This window comes from Talpa europaea (genome assembly GCF_964194135.1).
Source record: "Talpa europaea genome assembly, chromosome: 3".
Classification (NCBI taxonomy): Eukaryota; Metazoa; Chordata; class Mammalia; order Eulipotyphla; family Talpidae; genus Talpa; species Talpa europaea.
In genome coordinates, this window is record NC_140069.1 from 147,081,976 (window position 1) to 147,108,002 (window position 26,027).

Here is a 26,027-nt window from a genome sequence, read left to right on the forward strand (position 1 = left end):
AGCCACTTGGTCTTCATCTCCATCACTTAATATTGAATCTGGTGGATTTACCAAAATTTATTTAACCTAAGTATCTTACCATAGGGAATGGCAATTTCCATTTCTGCTCTTGAAATTGTTTCCAGTTTTTTATTGTAAATAATCCTGAGGTGAGTTTTTTCTGTAAATGGCATTTCCGTATCTTACATCATTTGCTTAGGACGGCTTCCCTCGTGGAGAGGGGGACCAGGGGGTGTTGGGGTGTATGACATTTCCTCGGGGGAACCAGTCCGACTCCCAAAGGCAGGGCCAGCGCCCTGTGGGAAAGCCGTTCTCAGCCCTATTAGCGGTTTCTTACTCTCTTCCTTTCACTGTTGTGAAAATAATAAGCCAAACGTGCCCCTTGATCATCTGAATTTTCACTGTGTTAATTACTGCAGAGCAAAGAATTCAAAGGAAGGCCTGGCAGGACTAAGTGTCCAAGATAGGCCACCCAGGGCTTTCCCTGGGGCCCTGAGCCTCCCAGGGCCACTGAGTGAGACGAAGGTGCCTTCTGGGCTGAGACACTCGCGTGCCCATACCCCGAGTGCACAGAGACGGGGGTTCTAACCCAGACGAACAAAGGCCATAAAAGTCTGTGTGAAAATGAACTTTCAGAGGTTAATTGGGAATCACCTTTCAAAATGTAACCCGAGTGTGTTCTGCTTCACCCAGAGATTATACTCAAGAAATCTATTCTAGAAAAGAAATAGTATTCGGGAAATACGTGTTCACAAGCAGTCATCACAGCAGCCCGTGTGTATGTAAGGAAACAGGGGAAAAGAAAAAATCTACTGGTAGAGGAGTTACTATTTGATTGTAGTACCTAACACGAGGAAGAGTAAGGTAGACATGTTTATTCATATGAGAAAATGCCCACAAAATTTTAAAAAGCAGAGTGCGTGTGGCTGTGTTTGTACTAAAAACCCATGCATCTCGGGGCACGAGCACCCTGCAAAAGTGGCAGTGGAGGAGTTGACCAGCTCTGCGGGCCAGCATCTGCTGTGTGGGAGTATTTGCTTTTCTTCTGTGCAAGAAAAAAGGCTCATCCACTCTTCTCTTGACATTAATACAAGCAAGAATTCCACCCCCTCCCAAAATGTACTGAACATTCTGCTGTTGACATTTTTTGGGAGGAGAGCCCTGTCTAAAAATTTTTTTAAAAAAAAGACGTGTATGTGCGTGTTATAATACACACACACACACACACACACACACAGTTCTTTTCAGTGTGAATGGAATCCCATTGTATACAGAACAAAGCTTTCACTTAATCCCTTTTTTAAAAAATATTTTAAAGCTATTACCTCTGGTTACCTCCAGAGGTGATGTGGAGTAGGGAAGGGTGGGTTGGTGCAACTATTTTGGCCTTCTACTCTATGAAAGTGAACTTTTTTTCCCACAGTTTGCATGTGAAAGCAAAGCCAGAAGGTGCAGGTCGGCTCTATTCCATCCGATTGTCCCGTGACAACAGGGTTGGGACACTTGACCTCTGCCCTGTTGAGTCGAGACAGCAACACTGAATGATGTTTGATTTCTTTGTGACTTGAATTTAATCTTTTGTAAATTTTCTACTTACACTCTCCGAGCACACGTAGGCACAGAGATGTTCACTTACTAAGATCCTGAGGCTCCAGTTGCACTTACACATGACAGGTTGAACACACACACGTTGCTAGATGGACAGCCCACTTCAATACAATTACTCTTGTTTCACTTTGCATCTTTGAACAATGAACAATCACAGAGACTTTTCCTTCCTCTTGTTCTGATACTATTTTTTAAAAGCTGAAGTATGCAGTAATGGAATAACCCCAAAGCTGTGATATTCATTCCACAATTCAAGTCAGAATTTAACCTGTCCTTAATGGAGACATGTGAAATTGTTCCAGACACCTAAAGACCACTTTAATTTCTCCACTGTCTTGGAGTCCCTAGCAACTCCTTGCTGAGCAACCACTAATATTTTCTGAGGAGTTGCACTGCAACAAAGACCATGGGGAGAAGGGGAAGCTGCTCAGGCATTCATAACACACGATCTCACAAATGCACCCTACTGGCCTGCCAGCAGCAATGGGAGTTCAGAGATGTGTACCAAAAAATACCTGCGTCAACATTTGACCCCTCAAATCTAATCTGTTTTGACTTGCTCATTGCACCGGGTCGCTATCAAGTTGGCAGGATTAACTGAAAGCAAAAGCACAAACATCCTCTTTAAAGAGCTTCTAAGAGAACCTCTCATTTGCGTACATATGAGATTAATCTCCCCCAATTTCAGGATCAATTCACTACTAATCCCAAGAGGCAATCAGAAATGAAATTCCCTGAAATGATTCTTGAATGTCAAGACCCAGGCAGGGAAACTACATTTTCAAAGTACGGTTGAAATGCCTCATGTCTTAATCCTAAATGAAATAAATGAACCATTTATGAGACTTTTCTAATTTCTAACATGGCCAGACATGGAGGACCTCACAGCAGCAGGATTGGGCTGGATCTGGAAAAGCTCACCCACCCCGGAAGCTCTAGACAGGATGCTCCCAGCACAGCTGCAGCGGACTGTGGAGGGAGCAGGGGGTGGCTGGCTCCTCAGGCTCGACCCAGGGCTATCTAGCCATGAGGACAGCTCACTGAGTTCTGGGAACTTTCCTGAGCTTTCTGCATGAGTTTCTTAACTCATTTACTTGCAGGAAATTCCAGTCAAGGATACTGTTTTTAATAAACCCATTTTGCAGATGTGGCGCACCCAGCAGAGTAGCGCCTGAAGGGTTCAGAGTAGACAGTTTAGCTCCACTGCTTGACTGGAGCTGTGACCCTCCCTGGAGGGAATGAGCTGCTCTCAGGCACAGGACTGAGGGCGGCCCTGGAGCTGTGAGGGTAGGAACCGGAGAGAGACACATCAGAGCCCTTTCAGGACAATCCAACAGCTCACACCAGGATCCAGGGCAGGAAGGGGGGTAGGAGGAAGGCTCCTATTCCTGGGGACACGGGAATCAGCTCCACTGTGGTGGGCTCTCTCTAGATGGTGCTCCCCTAATCTTTGACTCCCTGTTCCTAAAAAAAAAAAAAACACTAAGGTATTCAGCATTAGTCCCAATGTGTATTTATACCTTCACTTATACAATCAGGCACAATTTTGTGCATGTACCACTGAATGAATATAGATCACAAAATATGCATAAAGGAAATAATTACTCTTTTACATCAAATTTTTTTCTTTCCTTCCCAGAAATTCACTTAAAACCACCTTCATTTATACTACACTGGAAATATGGTCCCTGACCAAAATTTTTTTTTAGTAATTTGGGCCTAGTTTTTCTCTTGACATAAATTAGGATTCCTTGATCTAGCGCTCAGTTTTCCTGGAATTATTCGCTAATTAAGATTATTGTTTCCTGTATGGGTGATTACTTGGGGAAAAAACTGTAATGCAAGGCCTTCAGTACCTGACAAAATCCTGAAACTCCGCATTAAAGCAAGAACAAGACAAAGAGCCTTTACAAAGCCTGCAGCAATACCCAACAAAAGGTCACCCAAGAAGAAAAAGTCCTCCCTAGAACAACTCTTTTAAATATTGGAAACAAAGCCAGAATGTCAGTCCATTCTTTTTAACATTTTTCACCGCAAACCACAGCCGAGGTGCAAAGTAAAACACTGGTGTTCAAGCAGCCGAGGCTACCGCAGTGACAAAACAGGTCTTGTTCAGGGAAAGAGATATTTTTCTCATCACAGCAATGCTGCACACGTACAAAAAAGAAAAATTAAATTAAAAGAAAGCATTTCAGCCGTCCTGATGGGCTTCGGCCCTCTGACAGCTCCTCCTGTTGGATCGGCTGGTTTGTTTCATTGTTAAGCCAACTGCTTCTTGGAACCAAAATCTAATGGGAAGAGGAGGAGCTTAATAAAGCAGCTGGGCCATCACACCTTAGAAGCTCATTTCAAACCAGGCTCCATGTCAGTCCTGTCTCCAGCATAAGCTGCACAAGCAGATTCGTTTTGGGGGGTCCACTGGTGTGACTGCTTGAGTTTTGCCTGGAGATCTAGAATAGCCTAAAGGTTCTTTCTGCTGGTGCCTCTGCAGCTCAAACCCAGGCTCCTTTTCCTGCACAAGTCTCAGAACTGTACAAGACCCTTGATTTCCTCCATAAGGGAACAATATCAAGTTGGCTGATAAGACTGATGCCAGTTGGGTTGCAAAAGGGTGAACCCAGACCCAAGCCCCCAAGCCCACAGGAATCAAAGAGGTGTTGTGGAGGTTAGTGGGGAGATCACTCTGTTCTGTTTCTTTTTGAAACCTCAGGCTGGAGGTGGGCAGCTCATTGCAATTTGTATTTGAGGTGTTAGGTTTGGCAACGGGAAATTACCCATGAATTAAATTATCTGCAAAAATGTTGGGATGCAGCCGTGTCTGCTGCAGCCCCTTCAGTCTCCCTCACTCAAATAACTGCATCCCTGCTCCACCACAGTGGGACTGTGACCTTAAGGGCCCCTCCCAGGTGGCAACAGACCGTCATTGTTTTTTTGAGGCCATCTTGTTCTTTTTTAAAAAAAAGAAAGTGCGTGGGCTTTGAAGTCCAGAAGATCTGTGTTTGACTCTCCAGCTCTGGCTAGTAGGGTGACCTTGAGCCGAGCTACACCTCAGTGATCTTATCTTTAATATAGGGATGAAGACAACACCTCCAAAGTGTTGCTGTTGAATAATTAAGTTAAATAAGATAATACGTGGACATCGCCTGTCATGGTTAACACATATGCAAAAGATAGAAGCCATGTCCTCCGGGCAGGTAAATGCATCTGGGGCTCCGATTCAGAAGTGCGCACACCGAGACAACTTCCCGAGTGCCTCTTTTCACTGCATTCTGCAACTACAAGAGTGAGTTAAAAGCAGCACTTGTCCTCAAGCATCCTTATGGTCAAGAATTCTGTTTGGTTCGTCAGATCCGCTGAGCAAGCAAGAAAATATGAACTATTTAGCGTTAAGTATAGAGCAAAGAAGCAACTCACTGCTAATGAGAGAATGGGAAAAACACAACCTGGAGTCTGTAACAGGCACAGATTAGGTAATTAAACAATTTTACAAATAATTAAACAAGCAACTGCTTTATAGCAAACAGTGAAGTTAACCAGAACAGAGGGAAGATAAAGCACAGACATTGGGTGGGGGCCAACTTTACCTGTTAACACCACTCAAGCTTTCAACCAACCTGTCTGAATGTATTCCAGTTTCCTTAGCCAACATAAAAGAGAAAAAGTGATAGAAATTAAGGATATCCGTAGCCGTATGTCATTTTGGATCAACAATTCTAAATGTATCTTAGAACAGCTTCGCTCATCAACTGCTATTTTAATTAATGACGTTAAAGTTGACAGACTAGCATTTCTCCCTAGAAACCCACTTTACAAAGAGATGACACTGAAAAATGTCCACAGAGAAAGTCAGTGGGGACCAACCCATAGAAAAATATACTACGGCTCTATAAAAATTCAGATTCAGTTTGGCTCAATTCCACAAATATTTACTGTGCATCTGCTGGAGGCCAGGCCTTGGCTGAGGTTACAGGATGAAGTTCTTACCCTCAGAAGGTCTTTCTAGTGAGGAGCCACATGCATAAATGAGGTGTTCAACCTCCAGGAGGCTCCAGCCTCCTTCCCCTTCCCCTTCTTTGCAGTAGGAAAACTGGAGATGGGCCCACAGGTTATGTTGCCTGCGTATTCGCAGAAGTTTTCTATATGGAAATATGTGTGTGTACGTATATATACATACATGTATATGCCCTCAAAGTAGTTTTCCAAAACTCTGTGTATACGGATATTTGTATCTGCATATATATTTTTTCCAGAAATGGAATAATAATGGGGCAATAGAGTTACATTAATGTTGGTTTCCTGGCTTGAGTTTGTTCTTGAATGGCTCAGGTATTAGTCTATAGATGCCTCTCTGTGTGTGTGTGTGTGTGTGAAGTGGTGAAAGGTAGGGGAATCTGGATCTGGAGGAAGTAAGAGTTATTTGTTCTAATCTGGCAACTTCCCTGTAAATTTGAAATTATTCCAAAATATATGATTCATCCATAAATATTTTTAAAAAGCAAGTCCAGACCCTTGTGGCCTCCATCGTGCTATCTTTGCACAGCATCTCCTGACACATTTAACGTCAAGTTAGATGTGCCTGCCTCCAGCAGCTGCTCTCAACCCTGGCTGCACATGAACCCCGGAAAATGTGAAATGCGTATGCCAGCAGGCAGCCTCTCCCAGACAAGTGGAATCAGCTTTGCTGAGCCTTGGCCTCAGACATCTTTTTATAAAGCACAGCTCTGTGCCCCTGTCCACTCTTCACGCCTCTGCTCTTACTGTTCCCCAGGCTTGGAGGGCAGCTGCCTCCTTGTCCATCTTGCAGGGACAGCCTCGTGGTCACTCCCCGACTCGCGGCCACCTTCTCCCTGCAGGAATACAGACACCCACGCCACCCACTAGTTCTCTCAGCTCTCCTTCCAGATCTCACGCTGTGTCCTGAGAAGGCAATTCTGTCTCCCTCCAGCCCGGACCTGCTTTAGGGAGAGGTCCTGGTCATGTTCACCTCTGTTAGCACAGGGCCTAGCACACAGCAGGACTCCACAGCGTGTTTGCCAAATTGCAGGTCAGCAAGGTGCCCTGCTCAGCTCATGGCAGAGGCAATGGAGGTGCAGAGGGGCTTCGGCCCGGGGCTCGCCGCCCTTGGGGAGGAGCCGGCACCCAAGGTGTCTCAGGAACACAGTGGAAGGGCAGGAGAGAGGAAGGAAGCAGAAGAGTGAACAGCTGGTGGACACCCCGTTATTGCATTGCTGCTCACCATTTTCTCCTCCAAGTGAATAATTCTATTCCTTTTGCCTCTTCACTTAGGAGGTATTTTGCCACCTCTATTTTTTAAATTACCATGGCTCCTTTGTTCTCTCATGTCCCCATGAGCACCCAGAATTGAAAGACCCTAAATCACAAAAGGGCTCCTTTCTAAAAGTTTATTTTAAAGTCAGTAACTTGCAACTTGGAAATATCTCCCCATAGAAACAAGGCTTTAAACGATGGTTAGGCCGGGCCAGACCGCAGGCAGGAGGGTGGAGGACAGTGGCGGGTGGGAGAGGGAGGGGGTGAGCAGGGGGTGACTGGAGGGACAGCTGGTCCAGACAATGAACGTGGTGGTGTTGGCCCTTCTGGAAGTGGAATCAGTACCTAACAACATCCCACATCCCTACGTACCATTTCCTAAAATTGTATTATTTTCTATTGAGGTGACAGCGGTCTACAATGCTGTATATGATTTCGGGGTGTAGCCCACTAGCTCCTTTTGCATAGGAGGTTCAGTACTGTGGTTTGCAGGACTGACCTGGTGGGTGAGTTGGTGGGTGAGTTGGTGAGTGAGCGAGTGAGTGAGTGATGGAGGGAGAGCTTGTGCTGGCCCTTGTCCCTGGCTATGGCCTGGACCATGGTGAACCCCGCTTCTCAACTCCCTGTGCAGTGATGTTGTCTTGGCAACTTGAAATCCACCGTGATGGGGGTGTTTACACCCGGGGAATAGGCCAACCCTACAAATCAGGATTCTTCTCCCCGGAGAGCAGCTGTTTAACATTTAGCAACACACCACCGGGCACATTAGATGAAATCCTAGCGGGAGTGGAGTTCCCTGGAGTGAGTTCTCACTTTGGAAATAAACCTTAACATTTGTTGTTGTTGTTTCCGCTTTAATCACTAATTCACAGTGGCACACTTCAATTATCTTTTATGGCCCATCCAGAGTGATTCAGCATTTGTGGCTACCCTGGCCAACTAACCATCGTTTAAAGCCTTGTTTCTATGGGGAGATATTTCCAAGTTGCAAGTTACTGACTTTAAAATAAACTTTTAGAAAGGAGCCCTTTTGTGATTTAGGGTCTTTCAATTCTGGGTGCTCATGGGGACATGAGAGAACAAAGGAGCCATGGTAATTTAAAAAATAGAGGTGGCAAAATACCTCCTAAGTGAAGAGGCAAAAGGAATAGAATTATTCACTTGGAGGAGAAAATGGTGAGCAGCAATGCAATAACGGGGTGTCCACCAGCTGTTCACGGTGCCACTGTAAGCACAGGGATTCAGTTAGCCAAGGGGAAGAATATCTTTTTGGTGTTATTCTGGGGTGCATGATATGTGGGCTTCGCCTCAAGCATTCACAAACATCTTTTCAGGGGGTCACTGACACCCGTCGCGAGAACCAAGAAAGGGTTAAGACCAGGTTACTTGTCAGTTTCGAGGTCCCCATCACCTTTCTGCTGCTAAGCCTCCAGGTGGCATGATGTATTCGAAAAGTTTGAGAAGCGTGGTATCATGCAACGAGTCTCCATAGACATCTTAGAATAACCAGACCCAAATTTTATCATTTTCCTATCCAAAAATCCAATAATGTGAAATGTAAGCTTGTGTATCGAAAGCTCACATCAGGCATCCTGAATCAACACAGTGGGGCGCAGGCTGGGGGGAGAACATGAGGTCCGTGTTGTTTCTGTTATTCATTCAGAAGGAGTGAGAATATTGCTTTCCTGAATGATAGTGCAGAACCCTGAATTTCCTTAAACTATCTGAATCCTTGAAATGACAGCTGCGGGTCTGCCACTTGGCACCCTAAACGGCCACAGCACCCCCAGACTCTGCTTTAACAGCTGGTTTATGATGTGATTTCATAATAACACTTTTAAGCCCGGTATATCCCTTTCTCCAAAACTGACATAAATCCGTAAAGCTTTTTAACAGTGACTTGGAAATACACCAGACCATTCTCTGTGGCATGTTTTTGGCGGGTGCGCCTGCAGGCCTTAGCTCTCTCAATTCCCTTCATGATCTGCCTTGCCTGGTGGTTGCAGGTGAGCTGAGACAGGGGTGGTGTCTCCCCAGGCAGGGGGCTCCCCCACATCACCAGCTCCTGTCCTGCCTGGGCTTGTACTCAGAGCTCACTGCTGGGGCCGGGCCTGGGCACCAGCATTTCAACTGGCCCCAGGCAGGTGGTCTGGGTCATGAGTCAGGCACGGCTCTGCCCACTCTTGGGACTGTGATGACAGAGACGCCTAGTACTGGGAAGTGCAGGTTTTAGCCGGCCAGGCCGCACCTGCCATTCAGGTGCCTGTGCCTCCAAGGCCTTACCTGCGGGCTCAGCTCTGCTGCCCGGGAACCCTCCCTTGGCCCAGGTTCTTCACTCCTGGACCTTGAATATCAAGCGTCCAGGTGTTTCTCTTCCACGCCCTTTTTCCTGTGCTTCGTCAAGTCCACTTCCCTCTGGCTTGTTTGCACCCCCTGGTTTTGATCTTGGGCCTCCCTCGGGCCTGGGTTACCTCTTCTCTCCCACATGCCCCAACCTGTGCTCGGTAACGACCCCCAAAGTTGTATGTTTGCAAAGTGAAGTCCATGATAATAATAACAATAATAGGTACGATTTATTTTGTACTAGTTGCTCTTACTAGTTACTCTACTATTATTCCCTTCCTTTCACATAAAGACTTGAGCCCTAGAGAAGTTGGTCCAGTGGAGTCCCCCCCACCCCGGGTCACACAGCTAGTTAACAGCAGTGCCAGTGCGACTCCAAAGTTCTTACTTTGAACCTTGTGACTGGAAACACTGTATGCAAACCCTCCCAGGACTCGGGGTTCCCTCCAGAGCTTCCCATGTGAACCTCTAAAGCAACTCCCATCTCAAAGAGGGTGCCCATGTGCTCCTTAAATTGACTGTGTCTTAGCACTGCTTTTATTTTCAGTCTATCTCTGCAACTTCAGTGAGTGACTGGTCTGGTATGCACATGAGAACTGTTCTGGGGTGGTTGAAGCTTCTTCATGTTTACTGTTATGTCTGGAGTGTATCGCTCACGGTGGCTGTGACGTGCCTTTCTTTCCATGACAGAGCATCCCTGTGACAAGCTTCGTTTCCACCTGCACAGTTTCTCCAGTGTGACCTCCCTGCAGGGCGTCTGCCCCTGCAGACTGCCTGAGCGGCCGCTCCAAATTCACCATCTCCACATTCACACTGACTCAGACTTCTCATAGTTCATTGCTCTCTTTCCTTTTCTTTGCAACAGATGTTGGTGCATTTTTTGAAGAGGGGATGTGGCTGCGGTACAACTTCCAGGCATCAGGAGGCAGCGCCAAAGAGGCGGGCAGTCGACCGGAGGGCCCCCCAGATCAACAGGGTTCGTCCCCTGACCTGGCCCACGAGGAGATACACTTCAGCTTCAGCACCACCAAGGCGCCCTGCATCCTGCTGTACGTCAGCTCCCTCACCACGGACTTCCTGGCCGTTCTTGTCAAGCCCTCCGGTAAGGCCAGGGCGCCTCGCCTGTGTGTCTGGTGTTGAGTGGACAGAACATTCTAGTAAGAGATGAATCGTTCTCGACTCCCTATAAGACACTGATCAAATGCCTTAAGATTTTTGAGCCTCTTTTCTCTCTTTGAGAAGCTACCAGAAAACCCTGCCTCAGTTGAGTGTTTCACAGCCACGTGTTACTGCAGTAACATTACTCAGGCCTCCCAAGAGTGCTCTCCAGAGCCCAGAGTCACGCTCCTTACATTAATATGATTCTAGAAAATGTTCCCTAGAATTTCCCCTTCAGATATTCTTCCCAAAGAAATAAGCCAAAAGGCAAAGATTCAGCATATAGATGCTCACCACAGTGTTATTGATGAAATAAGAGCTGGGGAGGACTCAGGCGACCATTAAGAATAACACGTATGAACAGTAATTCATGACAGGCAGAAAAAATGGTAAGTGCTGTAATTTAATTCAAAAGCAGAAAGCAAGATGCTGTCTTGACTGTTGCGATATCAACTTAGCTCTGTAAAAAATATGAACAGAGACACAAAGCACTGGCGATCACAAAATGCGCTGGAAGGTTGATTCGCTTCTCCAGAGAAATCCTCTTCTCGCAACATATGCTGGCCCTGCACCAAGGTCACTGTCCTAATCAGACAAAAATCATTAAAATCAGTGACTGAGGAAGCAGAAGAGAGAAGTATACAGCCCCTGTCTTCGGGGAGTCCACGAGCTTGGTTTATTGCCCACGGATCAAATTCGACAGATGTGTGAGGAGCCCTGTTCTCCGGCCACGCGTCTCCACGGCCAGCGCAGGTGCCTCGCTCAGGAGCCTGCCCTGGGCCGCCGCCTTGTCTGCTCCCCCTAGTCTGCTCCCCGCCAGGCTAAATCCAGTCCTCATCCCCGCACCTCCCCTCAGCCCTGGGTGCCCCTGTGAGCAGAGGAGCTTGTGTTTGGGGGCGAGGGTTTGATGAGTCAAGTCCATAGTGACCGCTGTCATTTAATGACGCCCCGAGCTGCGCGGGTTCATTAGTGTCTGTGAGCCGCAGCCCAGGAGGAGACGCTCCCTCAACCCCCTTCTACAGACGACAAAACTGGAGCCCAGGGAGGTTTGGGGACCTGCACACCGAGCTGTTGGGGGCGCCAGGGGGCCGTGGGCGTCTGACCCTGCCCACAGCTCAGGACAGCGCTCTGACTCCACGGCGCTCTCTAGAACATTCCAGCGCAGCTGGAAAGCATCACAGGTTTCTTCCTAATGACAGCCAAGCTTCCTCCAACTGCTGGTGAAAGGTAGCTTTTAGACACCGCGTGTTTTGTTATTTATTTAGAGTTAACATTTTTGAAGAAAGTATGGGGGGGTGGAATCAATAAGGACTGTGCCAAAATATCAGGGGGAAAAGGAACTTGAAAGTCCTAACTGAGTGCCCTGGCGTCCCTCAGGATGACCCGTTGAAGCTATGTCCTCATGATTCCCCAGAACAGCCCTTCCTAGGGACCCCTGTTCTAGCAGTACTGCCCGCCCCAGGCACCTGAATCCACGAGCTCCGGGGTCCCTGAAGCTCCTTCCCTCCACTGTCCAGTCCAGTGGGAAGGCCCCCCGCTCTCCCTTCCCACTGCTGCTCTCCTGCCGACCTCCCCCTCCGCTGCTCCCCAACTCAGCTCATGTCACACCCAGGCAGAAAACTGTGGCTTTGGGATGGCACAAGGGTCAACAGGGGTGGCTGTGTCTGGGGAGCCACCACCAGTTCCCGCAGCCAGGTCGAAGGGGGGTGCCCTGGCACCTGTCCCCCTTCGTGGCATAGCAGTGCACCCAGCACGTCCCCACGAAGCTCCGTCCCAACCCATCTGGCTCCCACCCACCGCGCCTTCACCCAACCCTCCACATCCTTCCCCTCTGCACATCCCACAGCGCTCCCCCAGCAACTCCAGGAGAAACCCCGAGTCCCGAACCCTGCATTAGAGACCCACCATCTCCTGCAGTGTAGACCCAGGACATCTGGGTTTGAATTCGGCATCTACCTATGGATCTTGGGCAATCGGCCGCTCTGTGCCTCGGTTTCCTCATCTGTACAGTCTCATCCCCCTCATGGGGTGTTGAGAAATCTAGTCAGTCAGTGAGTGTAAGACACTACACTTACGCTGTGTGTGCGGAGACGACATACACTGTCTGCAGGTGTGCAAATCCAGACTCCTGGCCTCACCCCCATGTCCCACAGACTCTGTCTCCCCTGCCAGGAGTCATCATCCCCCAAACACTATGCACAGCGTGTATTACCCGCGGTGCCCCCCACCCCTCTTCCTCTCTGGGGACTCGCTCCCACCCCACACCCGGATCAGGTCTCCAGCTCACCCCCTTTCAGTGACTTCTCACTTGATACTCCCGTGACACTCGTCTTCAGGGTCCTCTGTCTGGCCTCCGAGCACATGGGCATCATTACCGTCTCTGGTATGAACACGCGGGTCTTCCCAGAGAGAAGGAGCCCTCCCAGCACGGCAGCGCCCGCCTCTGACAGGCGCTCCAAAGTGTTTGCCAGTGGTAACAATGATGACGGGGAGAGGATAAATCTGTTCAGCTCATTATTTGCTGCAGCCACTAAAAGACCAGCCTCCTTCTAAGTGTTTCCCTTCGCTCGGGAGAGGACCCAAGATGCAAGAAGTGAAGCAGCTCTCTGTTCTAATAATATTTTATTTTAATGGACAAACATTAATATTCTCCCGACCATCATTTAGTGGTTCTCTTAGGCTATTATTTGAAAGGATTAAATAGATCACTTCAATTTTATTATTCGAGAATATCACCATTCCTGTTTATAGATATTCACTGGATATAAATTTTAACTTCCAGCTCATCTTTTTTCTCAAAGCAAATCATTTCCGTTGCCATTAAGTGAAGCAGTTAGAGAAACATGAAATCAGACTTACCAAGCCAAGAGAACCAGCAAAGAGAAAATACAATGAAAATAACTTGATGACTGTGACAAGCTCGGGGGCACGCAAGGAAGGACCTCTGAAAAAATTAAGGAGGACAGTGTCCAGTTATTCATATAATTGCCACTTCCTCTGACTCTAGCCCTGGATGGCAGAGCCCCTGCTCCCTGGTGTACCCCCATTGCAGTCCCCAGGGGTCGAGTGTGCCGGTCTGCATAGACATGGACTCTACACTTACGGCCAGCCAGACCGTCCACTGTCAGACCTCAAAAAATTGAAGTCAGCAGTGCTCTTCCTAGCCATGGAGAAATGAATAAATGATGAATGATTGTAACTATGTGTTTAAGAAGACTGGTTGTGCTTACATGAGGTCAAGATTCCAGACATAAAACGGAAAATAAGAACTCAAGATCATCAACTTGTTTTTCTATGTGTTGTCCAAACAGCAACCTAATCATCTCCTTCCCTTTCAAACAACAGATTTTTTTTTTTTTTTAACGCTACAAGGGTTACGGGAAAAACAGGGCAAATCACCAAGGGCTGGGGAGACAAGCAGCTCAGGAAAAGGGGAACAGCATATTCAAAGGTCCTGAGGTGCATTTTCTTGGACAGCCCAAGGCAGTGTGGATGTCAAAAGTGAGCACATGAATGCTGTGACTTGAATATAAATTAAGCAACAGAACTCACATCAGACAGAGCATCTTAGGTTACCTTAGTGATGGGTCTTCACCCTGTGAGCAACCAAAAGGCTTTGAAGAGGTTTAAGCAAGCCAGTGAGATAACCAAGTCTGCATCTTGAAAAGTTCTCTCTGCAAGGGGATGATGGGACCGAAGGTAACACAGAAGCAGGAAGCCGTTGTTCATCCACTCATTTATTCACAGATATTTATTTATTAAACACCTGCTAAGTCTGGGCATTATTCTAGACATTGGGAATAAAGTAACAAAAATTATAAACAAAGTTCTTGCTTTTATGGAACTTTCATTTGAGCTGGAGAAGACAGACAATGAACAAATTAAGTGCAATATGTAATATGTTGCCTGGTGAGAACTTTCATGTGGGCAAAATATGGACAAAAATATAAGGTCTGTCCAAGGGGGGAAAAAATAGGTCAATTCTGCTTTTAATGAGGAAGTCACAAAAATAACCACCTGAAGATGACCTTTGAGCAAAGACCTACAGGGAGTCGGGGCTCCGCCATGCAGATAACTCAGGAATGAACACCTAGTCAGGATAACCGTGAGTGCAAAGGCCCTGGGGCAGGAGCACGCTGCAGAAACAGTAAGAGGTTGTGTCAAAGATGAAAGAGGAGGCTCATATAGGGCCTGGTGAGCCCTCACGGACACTGAGTAAGTGAGGCCAGAAGCTGCTGGAAGGTTCTGGCAGGAATCACCCTGCCTGGCACGTGGAGAGGAGACTGTTGAGAAGCAGCGTCTGGTTCGGGAGGAGGCAGAGTAAGGAGGTCACGAGGAGGCCAACAATAATCTGGGCAGAGGAAGATGGCAGCCTGGCCCCAGGGGGCCAGAAATGGAGGCGGTGGAAGACAGCAGGGTTAGAAGCCTATGTTGAAGAAAAAGCCACACAATCTGCTGGCAGACCCTGTGTGTAATAATATAGGAAAAGGACAGTCAGGACTCTTGACAGAAGTAGCTGGAAGGACGGACGAAGTGGCCGTTAGCTGAAATGTAGACAGTTGTGATGGTATTTGCGGGGGGAGGGAGGGAGAAAGGAGGAGTTTGGTTTGGCACGGTTTGTGTCTGAGGTACTGCTTTCACGACGCATGCTCAGGAGGGCTGAGGGCTGGGGTGAGGTCTGGCGTGGTCACCTGGAGAGCCAGCCTCGCCAGCGTCCAGGGGTCCAGGCAGAAGCTGGTGCAGGTGAGGCTCAGCGGTGGCTGTCGGGGCCCTGACATGGCATCACCAGCAGGCAGACCCCAGGCCAGTACCTGCATGAAGCTGCGTCAGCTGAGGATTCACCCAGGCCTTCCAAGTCCTGTGGTGATGAGGGGGGAAGTGGGTGGACCGGACACATTCAGGAGCTGGAAACCAGCAGTGCTTGCTCGAAATGCCTTAAGCAAAAGAACCTAGGGTGACACACTGTGGGGTAAAACTCAGAAATAGCCAAGGTTTGTCGAGTTTGTTCAGAAAGCAAAGATAGGAAATGCGGTGAATTCTTGGTTATTCTAATGAATGTTTCTTCCAGCTCCAGGAGCACAGAGCAATATAGCCGCGGCAAGAGTAAAATGCGAACACCGGAGTCAGGCAGGGTGTCAGAAGCCACTGCATTTACATCCAGTGTATAGAAGGGGGAGAGAACAGTCTGCGGGGAGAGAACAGTCTGGAAGGAGAGACCGCCAAATAGCTAGAGTTGTTATCCCCAGGTGGTGGCGTTTCTGGTGACTTTTTCCCTGTTTACCATCTCTGTTTTAATTATCATGCTTTGCTTCACAACTTAAAATCAAAATACCTATTTTGTTCCTCTAAAAGAAAAGCCACAAAGGCAACCATGGATCGGTGAGGTGATTTCCAGCTGTTCGGCCTCTTGCTCAGCTGCCAGCTCTCCCCTCCCCCCACAAGCTCTGAGATGTCAGAAGCTATTAACATGAAGATTCCAACAGGAATCGAAAATGGGATAAAAAACGGATAAATAAATAAGAAATAAAAGTTATGTTTGCTGGGCAGATTCATTAAGTGCAGGATCTGGACTATTATGAGTCTTCTTAGATATTCTTTGTCATTATTGAGAAGATGTTAGGAAGAGGAGGGAAAAAAAGAATAATTTGCTGAGGCAAATTTGCTGAGCAATGGTGGCAGAGCCATTGAGTTCCTAGGGACCCAGGAAGCCTGAGCTCCCTTCAATTTGCATTTTCTTTGATGCAGTCTCTCACCTGGCATAAAATGCATTGCTTTGTTTTCTCAGTTTCTATGAAACCACCCCAAATCCCACCTATTTATCTTTTGAAAATTATCTTTATTTTTTTTAAGATTTATTTTTTATTTCTACATACAAGAACTGGGATACAGGCCAGAGGTGTGGTGGGTGAGAGGATTCACCAGAGACACAGTGGGGAGCAGAATAGGCGGATCTACTGAAATCCACTGCTGAGGGGAGCAGCGGGCGAGACAGGAGAGGTCTGCTGTGCCCTGTGGGTAGCTCCCTGGCCGGGATCAAACTCATGCAGCAGTGGCTAACAATAGCTTGACAGCGCTGACTTCTCCCCTGTGCCACTAGGGAGGCCCTCCAACTTTTGTAAATTATGTTTATTTTTAAGAGCACATCCTCAGGGTCTTTTAACTGCCGATGCCATCCTTTGCCACAGGATGAGCCCACCCCTGCATCCTGCATTTATTTCAGAGTACCTGGGGGTGGAGGGTGAGGGGTTTCAGGCGGTTCCACAATCCTATAGTGTACATGTCCGCATTCTCCCTTTCCAGACCCAACCCCACTTTGCACCATTTAAACCATTTACTACTTTAATCCTGAGATCCCGCTCGCCCAAGGCTCATTGTTAGCAGGTTTGTTATAGGGCAGCCCCAATATTGAACGGGTTGCCTGGCTGTGGGTCCTCACCCGCGCACTTACAAGGGACTTATGAATACTCCACTACAGGACACACAAAAGGTTCATAAAAGGCTTATTTACAAGGGAAAAGGAAATAAGGAAAATGTACAACTCAGGGAGAAAATAGGGTAATAAAGTCTTTCATGCGTCCTACCCGATCTGCCGACCTGGAAACCCAAAAAGCACTCTCAGAGCTGGCCAGACGCTGCGAGCTGGCGGAGAGCCAAAATGGGGGGATCCCCCAAAGCCCACGTGTCTGCCTTTTATATCAACCTGGCTGCTGAACCCCACCCTCAGGTCCCAGCCACCTTCCCTTGGGTGGTGATGGGATGTGGAGTCCCCAGTGTCTTTGGCTTTGGCCTGGGGTGGGGGTGGCGTCCACAAAGCCTGTATGGGATTAGCTTTAGGACAGCCTTTTCCCCCTAACAGGTTCTCAACCTGTGTGCCTCGTGCTGTTCACCCTGATGAGTGAATGAGCGCGCAGACAGCAGTCCTGTCCGTGGACTTGGAGGGAAGGCGCAGAGGTTAAAGAGACCTTAAGAGGCCAGGGGCTGGGGCAGTAACACTGGGACGAAGCCTCGAGCCGAGAAATGACTGAGCCTCTTGCCTTGTCTTTCCATAGGAAGCTTGCAGATTCGGTACAACCTGGGCGGCACCAGGGAGCCATACAGCATCGACGTGGACCACAGGAACATGGCCAGCGGGCAGCCCCACAGCGTGAACATCACCCGCCACGAGAGGACCATCACGCTCAAGGTACGCGCGTGGGGCCAAGCGCGAGCGTGACCCGGCGTGAAACCTCCATCCTCAGCCCCTGGTGTTGGTGGGTTGTGCCCCGGGAGGCTGGGCAGGTGGACTCGGTGTGTATTGTGCTCGCTCCTAACGAGACAAGGAGAAAGATCCAGTCCTTCTGGGAGAGATAATGGCGGGGCTGACGGGGAAGACGTTTCCTCGGGAGAAGGGAGAGTAAATGTTTACTCCGCGGCTCGTGGCTTCCCTACTTGAACACCCAGACATCTCTCTTTCTACTGTTTTTATCCGCCGCACCATCTTTTTCCTGTGTTCTCAGACATCTGAAGCTTATCTGAAGCTTCCCAGCAAAGGTTATTTTGGTTTATCTGACCTACTTCCTCGGCTCCGCCAACTCTCTCTGAATAACTGTACATTTTTTTTCCACTGGATGTTTTGCTTTCAAAATCCAAAAAACGCAGACCGTCTGGGGGTAGACCTGGGCACACGAAGGGGCGGTTTTGTTACGACACCCGGTTTTTATTTCGGGTCCACGGACCGTGCCTTTCCCACTGCCTGTTTTCACCACGAAGAAGCCAGCCTGGGAGAGACCATGAATAAAACATGACTGAGGAGGTCTCCCTGGGAACTGAGCCGAAAGATCAAGTATGGAAACTGTCACCGCATCCTCTAGAAGGAGTTCGAAATAGATACCTGTCAGGGAAGGAACAGCAGGGGTTGCTGTATTGTCAGTGGAGTGTCACCGGGCCGGGGCTCAGCCTCCTGGCAGCCCTCCCCCCGGATGGGGCTGGCTGCTGAGGCGAGGTCAGGCTGCAGAGGGAAGGCGCAGCCCCTGCTCTTTGGAGACCTGGCGGATGTCAAATTCATAACAATGTGGAGCTTATGCTTGGCCTTTAGCGGTAAATGCTAGAGGGCATTTTAAGGAGAGGACTTGCCTCAGAAAATGACAAGGCGCAGCTACAGCTCATTGTACGCCCATCACACGCAGGGTAAATAGTGTCCTCATCGTGACTAGGCCCTGCAGCCCAGGGCGCTGCCGGGCACAGGTGGGGCCGAGCTCACCCCATGGGCAAGCCAGCCCACCTCCAGTGGGAATGCCAGGTGGACTCAGAAAAGCCAGCTGGTGCAGAGTTCCAGTGGCATCTGCCTTCCCGGGATGAAGGGTCTGTGTGTTCACTGGCTTTGGATTGGAGACGTTCTCTTGGTTGAAACCACACCGTCTTTTAAAGAAAGCGCCTCATCTGGCCAGTTCACCCCTGCAGAAAGGATGAAAAGCATTAAAAATAGCTCGATTGTCTTTAAGCACAGGACCCTAGAGAGGACCCACATGGCTTCAGAGTCTTGCAGGATAAACCTAGAAACGCTTCAGAAAGTGCCTGCTTTGCTAGGGAGAGCCCTTGGCTAGGGGAACCACATACACAGATGAGGTGGGTGAGCGGAAGGGGAGACAGACAGGAGAGCTCGACGCTGCAGTTCTGTATTTCTCTCCCAAAACGAGAGTCCGGGGTGAGCATAGGTTAAGGCCTCCCTTCTGGCCCATCTCCCCAACTGGGGATTCTATGGAGCAAACAGCAACTCTTTAAGAACAAACATATGCTTCATCAGGGCTGCCGTCTGTCCGCCGCGGGGAATGAGGGCGTCCTGAGGGGGATGGGGCGGGCTGTTTTAGGAACTTGGCACTCTGGAGACAGGGAACACCAGAGAAACCTGGGCAGGAGGGGAGCAGAGGGGCTTGAGAAGTAGAGAGTCCCAGGGATTGAGAGAGGGGTTTGGGGGAGAGGCTGATTCTGTTATTTAGTGTGGGTTTGGGGGTGGCAGTTTAGTTTGTTTTTGTTTTGGGTTTTTTTTGGGGGGGGATTGCAAATAACAGGAAACCAGTTCAGTTTCCATGGGAGGGAAACTTCCTAGGGCAGGTCACAGAATTTAAGAAAGGGGAAACAAATTATGGACGAGAATCCAGGGGACCTGAGGATTAAATACAAACTAGAGGGCCATGGAGCCCCCCATGCCCCCCACCCTCTGCCTCCAGGCTGCCCCCTCACCCCTCTCTGCTCGCCGGCCTCTCTGGGCCCCTCACTGCAGACTCCATCTTGCACACGTGGGGGACAGACACCCCAGGCTCAGGTCTTCGCCATTTTGCTACCAGAAGAGAGATCCTGGTGTATTGGTTCCTACTTCAAAACCCCGGGGAAGTCTCTGATCCGCCTGCCTTGGGTCACGTGCTCACCATATACGAGGAGGGAAACAATGGCTGATCCCCCAAATCAAAACTCACATTTGGAGCGGGGTGTTGGGAGGAGGAACGTAGATCCGCAAGAAGAGTGTCGTGGCAGGACAGGGACAGAGCAGGTTTCTATGATTGGAGCAGCCCAGAGGGTAAAGAAGCGTGCTGAGCCCCTGGTGGCTTTCTCCGGCTTTTACTGAGCTTGTACACATAGTGCAGCCACCAGGTACAGGGCAGGCAGGGGTGCCGGGGGTGCCGGGAGGCCGGCAGTCCCCCAAATCCCCCGCAAGTCTTCACTCTAGGCTTCTTTCTCCCCGTCTCTCTCTCCTGCCTCTTCTCCTGCTTCTGCTTCTCTCAGGAATGTCTCCATGCTGCTGCCTTGGCCCACAGAAGGAAACAACACAACTTACAACCATGTAAAAACTGCAGGTGCCCCAGCAGGCAGGGCAATCCTAATGGCAGGAGGGCAGAAAAGCCTGAAAACCATTTACCCCACAAAGGGACTCTGAGGGGATGGGAACCGATGGCGCCACCATGTTTTGAGAGTGGGGGAGAAAAGATGAGAAGGAAGGCGTCTGCCTTGGGATGGAGCCGCGGCCCAGAGCCACCTTCCTCCCTCAGGCAGTGCGAGGCAACTGCTCTGAGATTTCTGGATGTGTTTGGCAAGTTAGGGAAGACCTGAGGGTTGGGGTGCTCTGGTCTTTCTCAGTGCAGCCTCTGTGTGGAGGACAGAGGGAAAACAGAGGCAGAGGTGCGAGCGGGAGAAAGGAGAGCACCGCCTGTGGAGAGCAGGTCAGACAGACCCTGTCCCGCTCCCTTTCGGGCAGGGAGGTGGTGCTCAGCGTGGAAGTCATCCCCAGGGTAGCAGTAGCCATTAAAAAAAAAAAAAAATCCACTGTTTTGGTTTCCAGATGCAACCTACAAACCCACCTTGACAAGGAGGTCCATGGCCTCCCAGTGTAGGGAGAGGAATATAATTAAATGCTAATCGTGATTGTTTCTGGGTGAAGGGATTTCAAGTGGCTGGACTGCCTCTAGGGTTGTCTGTATTTCCTCGTTTTCTTGTAGAAGGCTGTGTGGACCGTTTATATAATCGATAAATCGTAGGAATCATGTGTGGGCCCTCAAGCTATTCTGATAACCCCCAGCGTGGTCAAACAGCATCAAGAGATTTCAATCATTTCAAATTAAAAGGTACTTTGAATCCAAGAAGAAAAATCAGTCTGCTTCAGAGATGAGTCTTAAATGAAGGGGAAATCTTGCATCGCTCCTACAGCCTCGCACATCTTGAGATATGTGAGTTTCTCGGTGTTTACGGTGCTTTGAAAGGTCAGTTTGCTTTCCTAGCTGGGTTTGGGTAAAGCTCACATTAAATTAATTTGCATTCCCTGAACACACACGTCTGAAATGGTGATGAGCACTTGAGGGAAACGGACCTTGGATGAAGCATTTGCTGCCAGAAAAACGAAGTGTGCTGTCCCCACGCAGATGATGAAGAGCGAAGGCTGCCAGGAGGAGCCCGGCGAGGCCAAGCCCACGACAGCCCCCAAGTGGCATCCTTTGTGAAAACTCACAGATGCTCCAGGGATGAGTCAGGATGTAAATCAAACCAGGGCAGGCAGAGAGCACCTGAGAAAGGGCCCTTGGTGATGAGAATCATGCCGTGAGCAGGACTCCCAGGCCTGAGCATGACCTTGAATCATGTCCAAGTCTGAGTGACAAATCCTTCCTCCCGACTCTCCTGCCCTCCGTCCCAGCCACACTGCGTGAGGGACCTGATGTGGTTTCCAGGGAATAAGCGAGATGAAGTCAAGAAAATGAGTCACAAAACGCAGGCCCCAAACAAGGGGAATATGGGACATCATTACCCAGGTCCTGCGGTCTGGCCTCAGGTGTAAATCTAATGCTCGACGTCTTGGCGTGCCCAGCCCGTGGGGAAAAAGTGCACCTGCGCTCCCAGGGAATCCCCGCGGATCATGTCCACAGACACAGAAGAGGGTCCGCCAGCCAAGCAGAGTCAATCACAGGGCTGATGTCGCTGAGTTGCAGGCACAGCCAGGCACCTGCACACACTGTTCGTGTCATCCTCACCTGACGCACCACTACTGTCCCCACCCTAGAGGTGTGGGAACGAAGGTGCAGTGTGACTCGCCTGAGTTAGAAGCAGCGAGTGAGTTGAAAAGTCGGTCTGCCCCACCTCAGCATTTACTCACGCCTGGGCCACTACTTAATGGGGGGGAGGGGGTGTGTGTCACAAAATTTTGAAGAGGGGGATACCTTGCCCAGTAAGACATTGAGTGATGTCACTGCCGGTGCTTTTACTCCAAGATAGTTCAAAACTGCTCAGAAGCACAGAGAAGAGTAAAACACACCCCGGGGCACGCACCGCCTAGACATGCTGGATAGTCATGCTTTGCAGAGCTCTTCAGACCTTGAAAACGCAGCAGTAGCTGAGGCCCGCCGCCTCCCTTGTTCATCGTGGGCCCAGAGACAGCGTGGAGGCCAAGTCTTCAACGATGTTTCTGGAACTGATGCGGTTTTCACAAGACTGGGTGCAGTGGCATCTCCCGGAAAGCCCAGCATGACTTAGGCCTGGATGTCAGCCCCAGTGACTGCGAGGAAGCACGTGGAACGGGGTGCTGGGCAGGTGAGGGGCTGAGACAGCACAGCTTTCTGATATCCCGGCCAAATCCAAGGGTAAAACTGGCTCAAAAATAAAAGGAATAAACAACATGTTCTTTGAATAGTGAAAAAAAGAACTTTTAAAAAACTAAAAAGTCCAACTTCAAGGCCAGCGGTTTTGTGCCGCAAGAAAAGCACCCTGTTGATTCCTCACGTAAGAATGAGCGTCACCTCCCGCCTCCGCGCTCAGCATATTCCTTGTCTAGGGTCACGTGGGGCCTGGACTGAAATTAGACACCGCAGCTTAGATGGATTATTTAAAAACAAAACGTGTGCAATTGAACTCTCTGCCAATAAAGAGCACCACCAAAAGGTGTATAAACATTCCTGAACATTTTAATATCAGAGGTTGTTCAAGCTTTTATTAAAGAAAATAACACTGTTCGGAAGCTTGGACTCTTTTTAGGGAAGTCAGAGCAAATAAAGGAAGTTGACCCAACTAGCCTAGGGCCCTGCTCTTGAAATTACATTTATTGTACCATCTTGCCTTTGGCTGATTTAGTGTTTATCTACCCGGGATGATGAAATCCCAACCTTGACTGTGCATTGCAAGCATGCTGGTGGGAGGGAGCTGGCTGCAGGAATATCGATGAGGCCTGAAAGTCTCCAGTTTCTCCTCCCCAAAGCACAAGGAACCATTAACTTCCTCTCCTTTGGGATTCTCGGCTAATGCGCTGCCACACCACTCTCCGCTTTAATGGAAGACAGTTGTTGCATTTAATTCTGCAGAATTGAAGGTCAGTATTTTGTTAGTTTCTTTTACCATTACAATGGTTTCATTCCATAGGAAGTAGCTTGGGACAGTAGGGAGAAGAGTGTGTACACTGGGGACCTGAATGCTCATTTGGTCTGTATGAGTCAGAGTTTGTTTTGTTTTCCATAGCTCCATGTATCCAGAGAAACTGAGTCACAACAGAGCCTCATACCACAAACTCATGGCCTCCTCCACCTTTTGTAATTTGGTTTTAGATTGGACGATGGGTCTTGGGGGAGTATTTTAGTAAGTTTAATAAGTAAGTTTTCCTTCTTCAATTATGAACAGAAAGTAGGACTATTTGGGGAAGTGTCTTCAAAAAAGAGACACAGATGCACAACTCTCAGCACCTGGGTTCCTTCCCCTGCTGGTCTTCCACTCACCTGTAGCTTTCAACTGAGACCACCTCTGTGCTTAGAGGCCTGGGCACCCCCTCTATCAGCAAACAATTCCCAGGTGCACAGTGGAAATGTGGGGTGAAGATCCAGCTGAAGATGACAAAAGGTTTCAAGGAGGTTCTGAACCACTCCATTAATATGTAGTTTTCTTATATTTAAACTCAGATGAGCAAAGAACCCAATTAAAATGGAAGAAAAAGCTAAATAGACACTTCTCCAAAGAAGACACTCAGATGGCCGACAGACACAACAATGTTCAGCATCACTTATTATCAGGGAAACTAAATCAAAATCACAAAGAGATACAACTTCACTCCTGTGAGAATTACCCATTTCAAAAAAAAACTAGAAACATCAAGTATTAACAAGGGTGTGGAGAAAAAGGATCCCCCATACACGGTTGGTAGGAATGTGGACTGGTCCAGCTCCTATGGAAAATAGGTGGTCCTTCAGAATATCCAAAATAGATCTACCATATGATCCAGCAATTCCACTCCTAGCTATCTGCCTGAAGAATGTAAAACCACCAATTCAAAGGAAGCTGCAGCACTACTCACAGTATCCAAGCTCTGAAAACAATCTAAGTGTCCATCAGCAGAGCAGTGGATTAAGAAGGTGTGGTCTGTATACACAGTGGAATACTACTCAGCTATAAAAAAGATGAAATCTTGCCATCTGTGGCAATGTGAATGGAACTTGAGGGATTATGCTAAGTGAAATAAGTCAAGAAAGACAAATACTAGAGGATTTCATTCGCATGCAAAATGCAAAGAAACAAAATAAAATGTAAAGGAACTGACAAAACTAAACCGAAACAAACCCTAGAAATCTGAGTGTAGAATTGAGGCAACCAAAGAGCAGTGGAAGGTGAAAATCAAAGGGCAGAAGGAACCCAATGGACTGGTGGAGAATTATAGGGACCGTGGTGGTGGGTGTGGGGTGATAACATACATCTGAAGAAGTGTGCACCTGTATCCCTAAATCATATACAGTTGCAAATCAATGTTACCTCATTAAAAAGTTATTAAAAATGAAATAGATATTTTAAATAAAAACCCACACAAGGATCGCTAAGAAGTTAACAGAAGGACATGTAACTAACATTATCTCCTACCCATGTCTAACACCCATTCTACCACATGATGGGAAGTTCCAAATAGCAGGCAGCCCCTGAGCTTGCCCCAGTGGAAGTTAACTGGCCGTCAATACCATTCCGTGAGGCTCCTTACTGATATGAATGCAATTAAAAAGAACTCAACTGGGCCTCCCTGGTGGCACAGGTAGTTGAGCGCAGCGCTGTGAAGCTGTCCGCAGCCTCTGCAGTGCCGGTTCGATCCCCGCCAGCTGCAGAGCAGCCCACATGGCACGGCAGACCTCTCCTGTCTCCCCGCTGCTCCCCTCAGCAGTGTATTTCGTCAGTCTGCCTGTTCTGTTCCCTGCTCTGTCTCTGGTGAATCCTCTCACCCTCCCACACATCTGGCCTGTACCCCAGTTCTTGTATAAATAAATCTTAAAAAAAACAACAACAACAACAAAAAGAACTCAACTTCATTCTAAACAAACGTGGGAAGGAATATGTGCTATGTATCTACTGGATGAAAGAAATTCAGGTCGTTGGTGATGAGTTGCTGAGGTAGGAGTTGACTCACAAAGGAGTGGAGAAAGTGTGGCTTTTACCCTCAGGAGGTTTTATTATATTCTGGAAGAAAAGCAAAGGTTTAGACAAGTTCGATGGACATGTCTTCAGAAACCTGTTCCACCTAATCCTCCTCTGGAAAAGATTCAGCATGTTGGTCGAAATGTAAATAATAGAAAAGAGATATAGCAGAAGAAAATATTAGCAGTTTGGGTTATAATGAGGCCCTGGCACTTACAGAAGGATTGGTTTTACTGGGATTGTCAAACTTGGGGAACGTTATTAAAACAAATAAAAACAAGTCCTCATGGACAGGCTCCCCCTCTTACCAGCTCTCTATTCTCCCAGGTTACCAAACTCTGTTTCCTCTCTGTAAAGTGGGAGTAAATCCTCCTATCTTAATGGGGTTTGTGTGTGTTAAGTGAAATACACACAAGAACACCTAGCTTAGTCTGTCGCCCAGTAAATGATACTTCTCTTCCTTCCTGGTCCCTTCTCTATCATAAAAGCTAAAAACAAGAGTAGTTATCATGTCTTAGCCAACAGGGCCATAAGGACCAGTGGATTTTCTTAATCCACTGTTCTGCTGATGGACACTTAGGTAGTTTTCATGGCTTGGATACTGTAAATAGCGCTGCAGATCCCTCTGGATATGACAGTTGCCCCACCAGACACGATCCAGCAGGAGAGACCATCAGTCACACAGACATGAACCCAGGGTCAATTGAAGCAGAAGTTTATGCTGAGGAAGCAGAGAAAAGGGAGAAATTAATCATCCA

The 26,027-nt window shown here is 48.3% G+C and overlaps 1 protein-coding gene across 1 annotated transcript in view; it reads left to right on the forward strand.

Moving 5' to 3' along the window:
- CNTNAP2 (contactin associated protein 2) overlaps positions 1 to 26,027 on the forward strand; it is a gene marked incomplete at both ends in the record, with an annotated part of 1,573,870 nt that overhangs the window by 1,454,384 nt on the left and 93,459 nt on the right. Inside the window, 2 exons of the mRNA XM_084230860.1 lie at positions 10,085 to 10,321; positions 17,427 to 17,560. Of these exons, the coding sequence (XP_084086986.1) occupies positions 10,085 to 10,321; positions 17,427 to 17,560 (371 nt within the window). The remainder of the gene's footprint in view (positions 1 to 10,084; positions 10,322 to 17,426; positions 17,561 to 26,027) is intronic.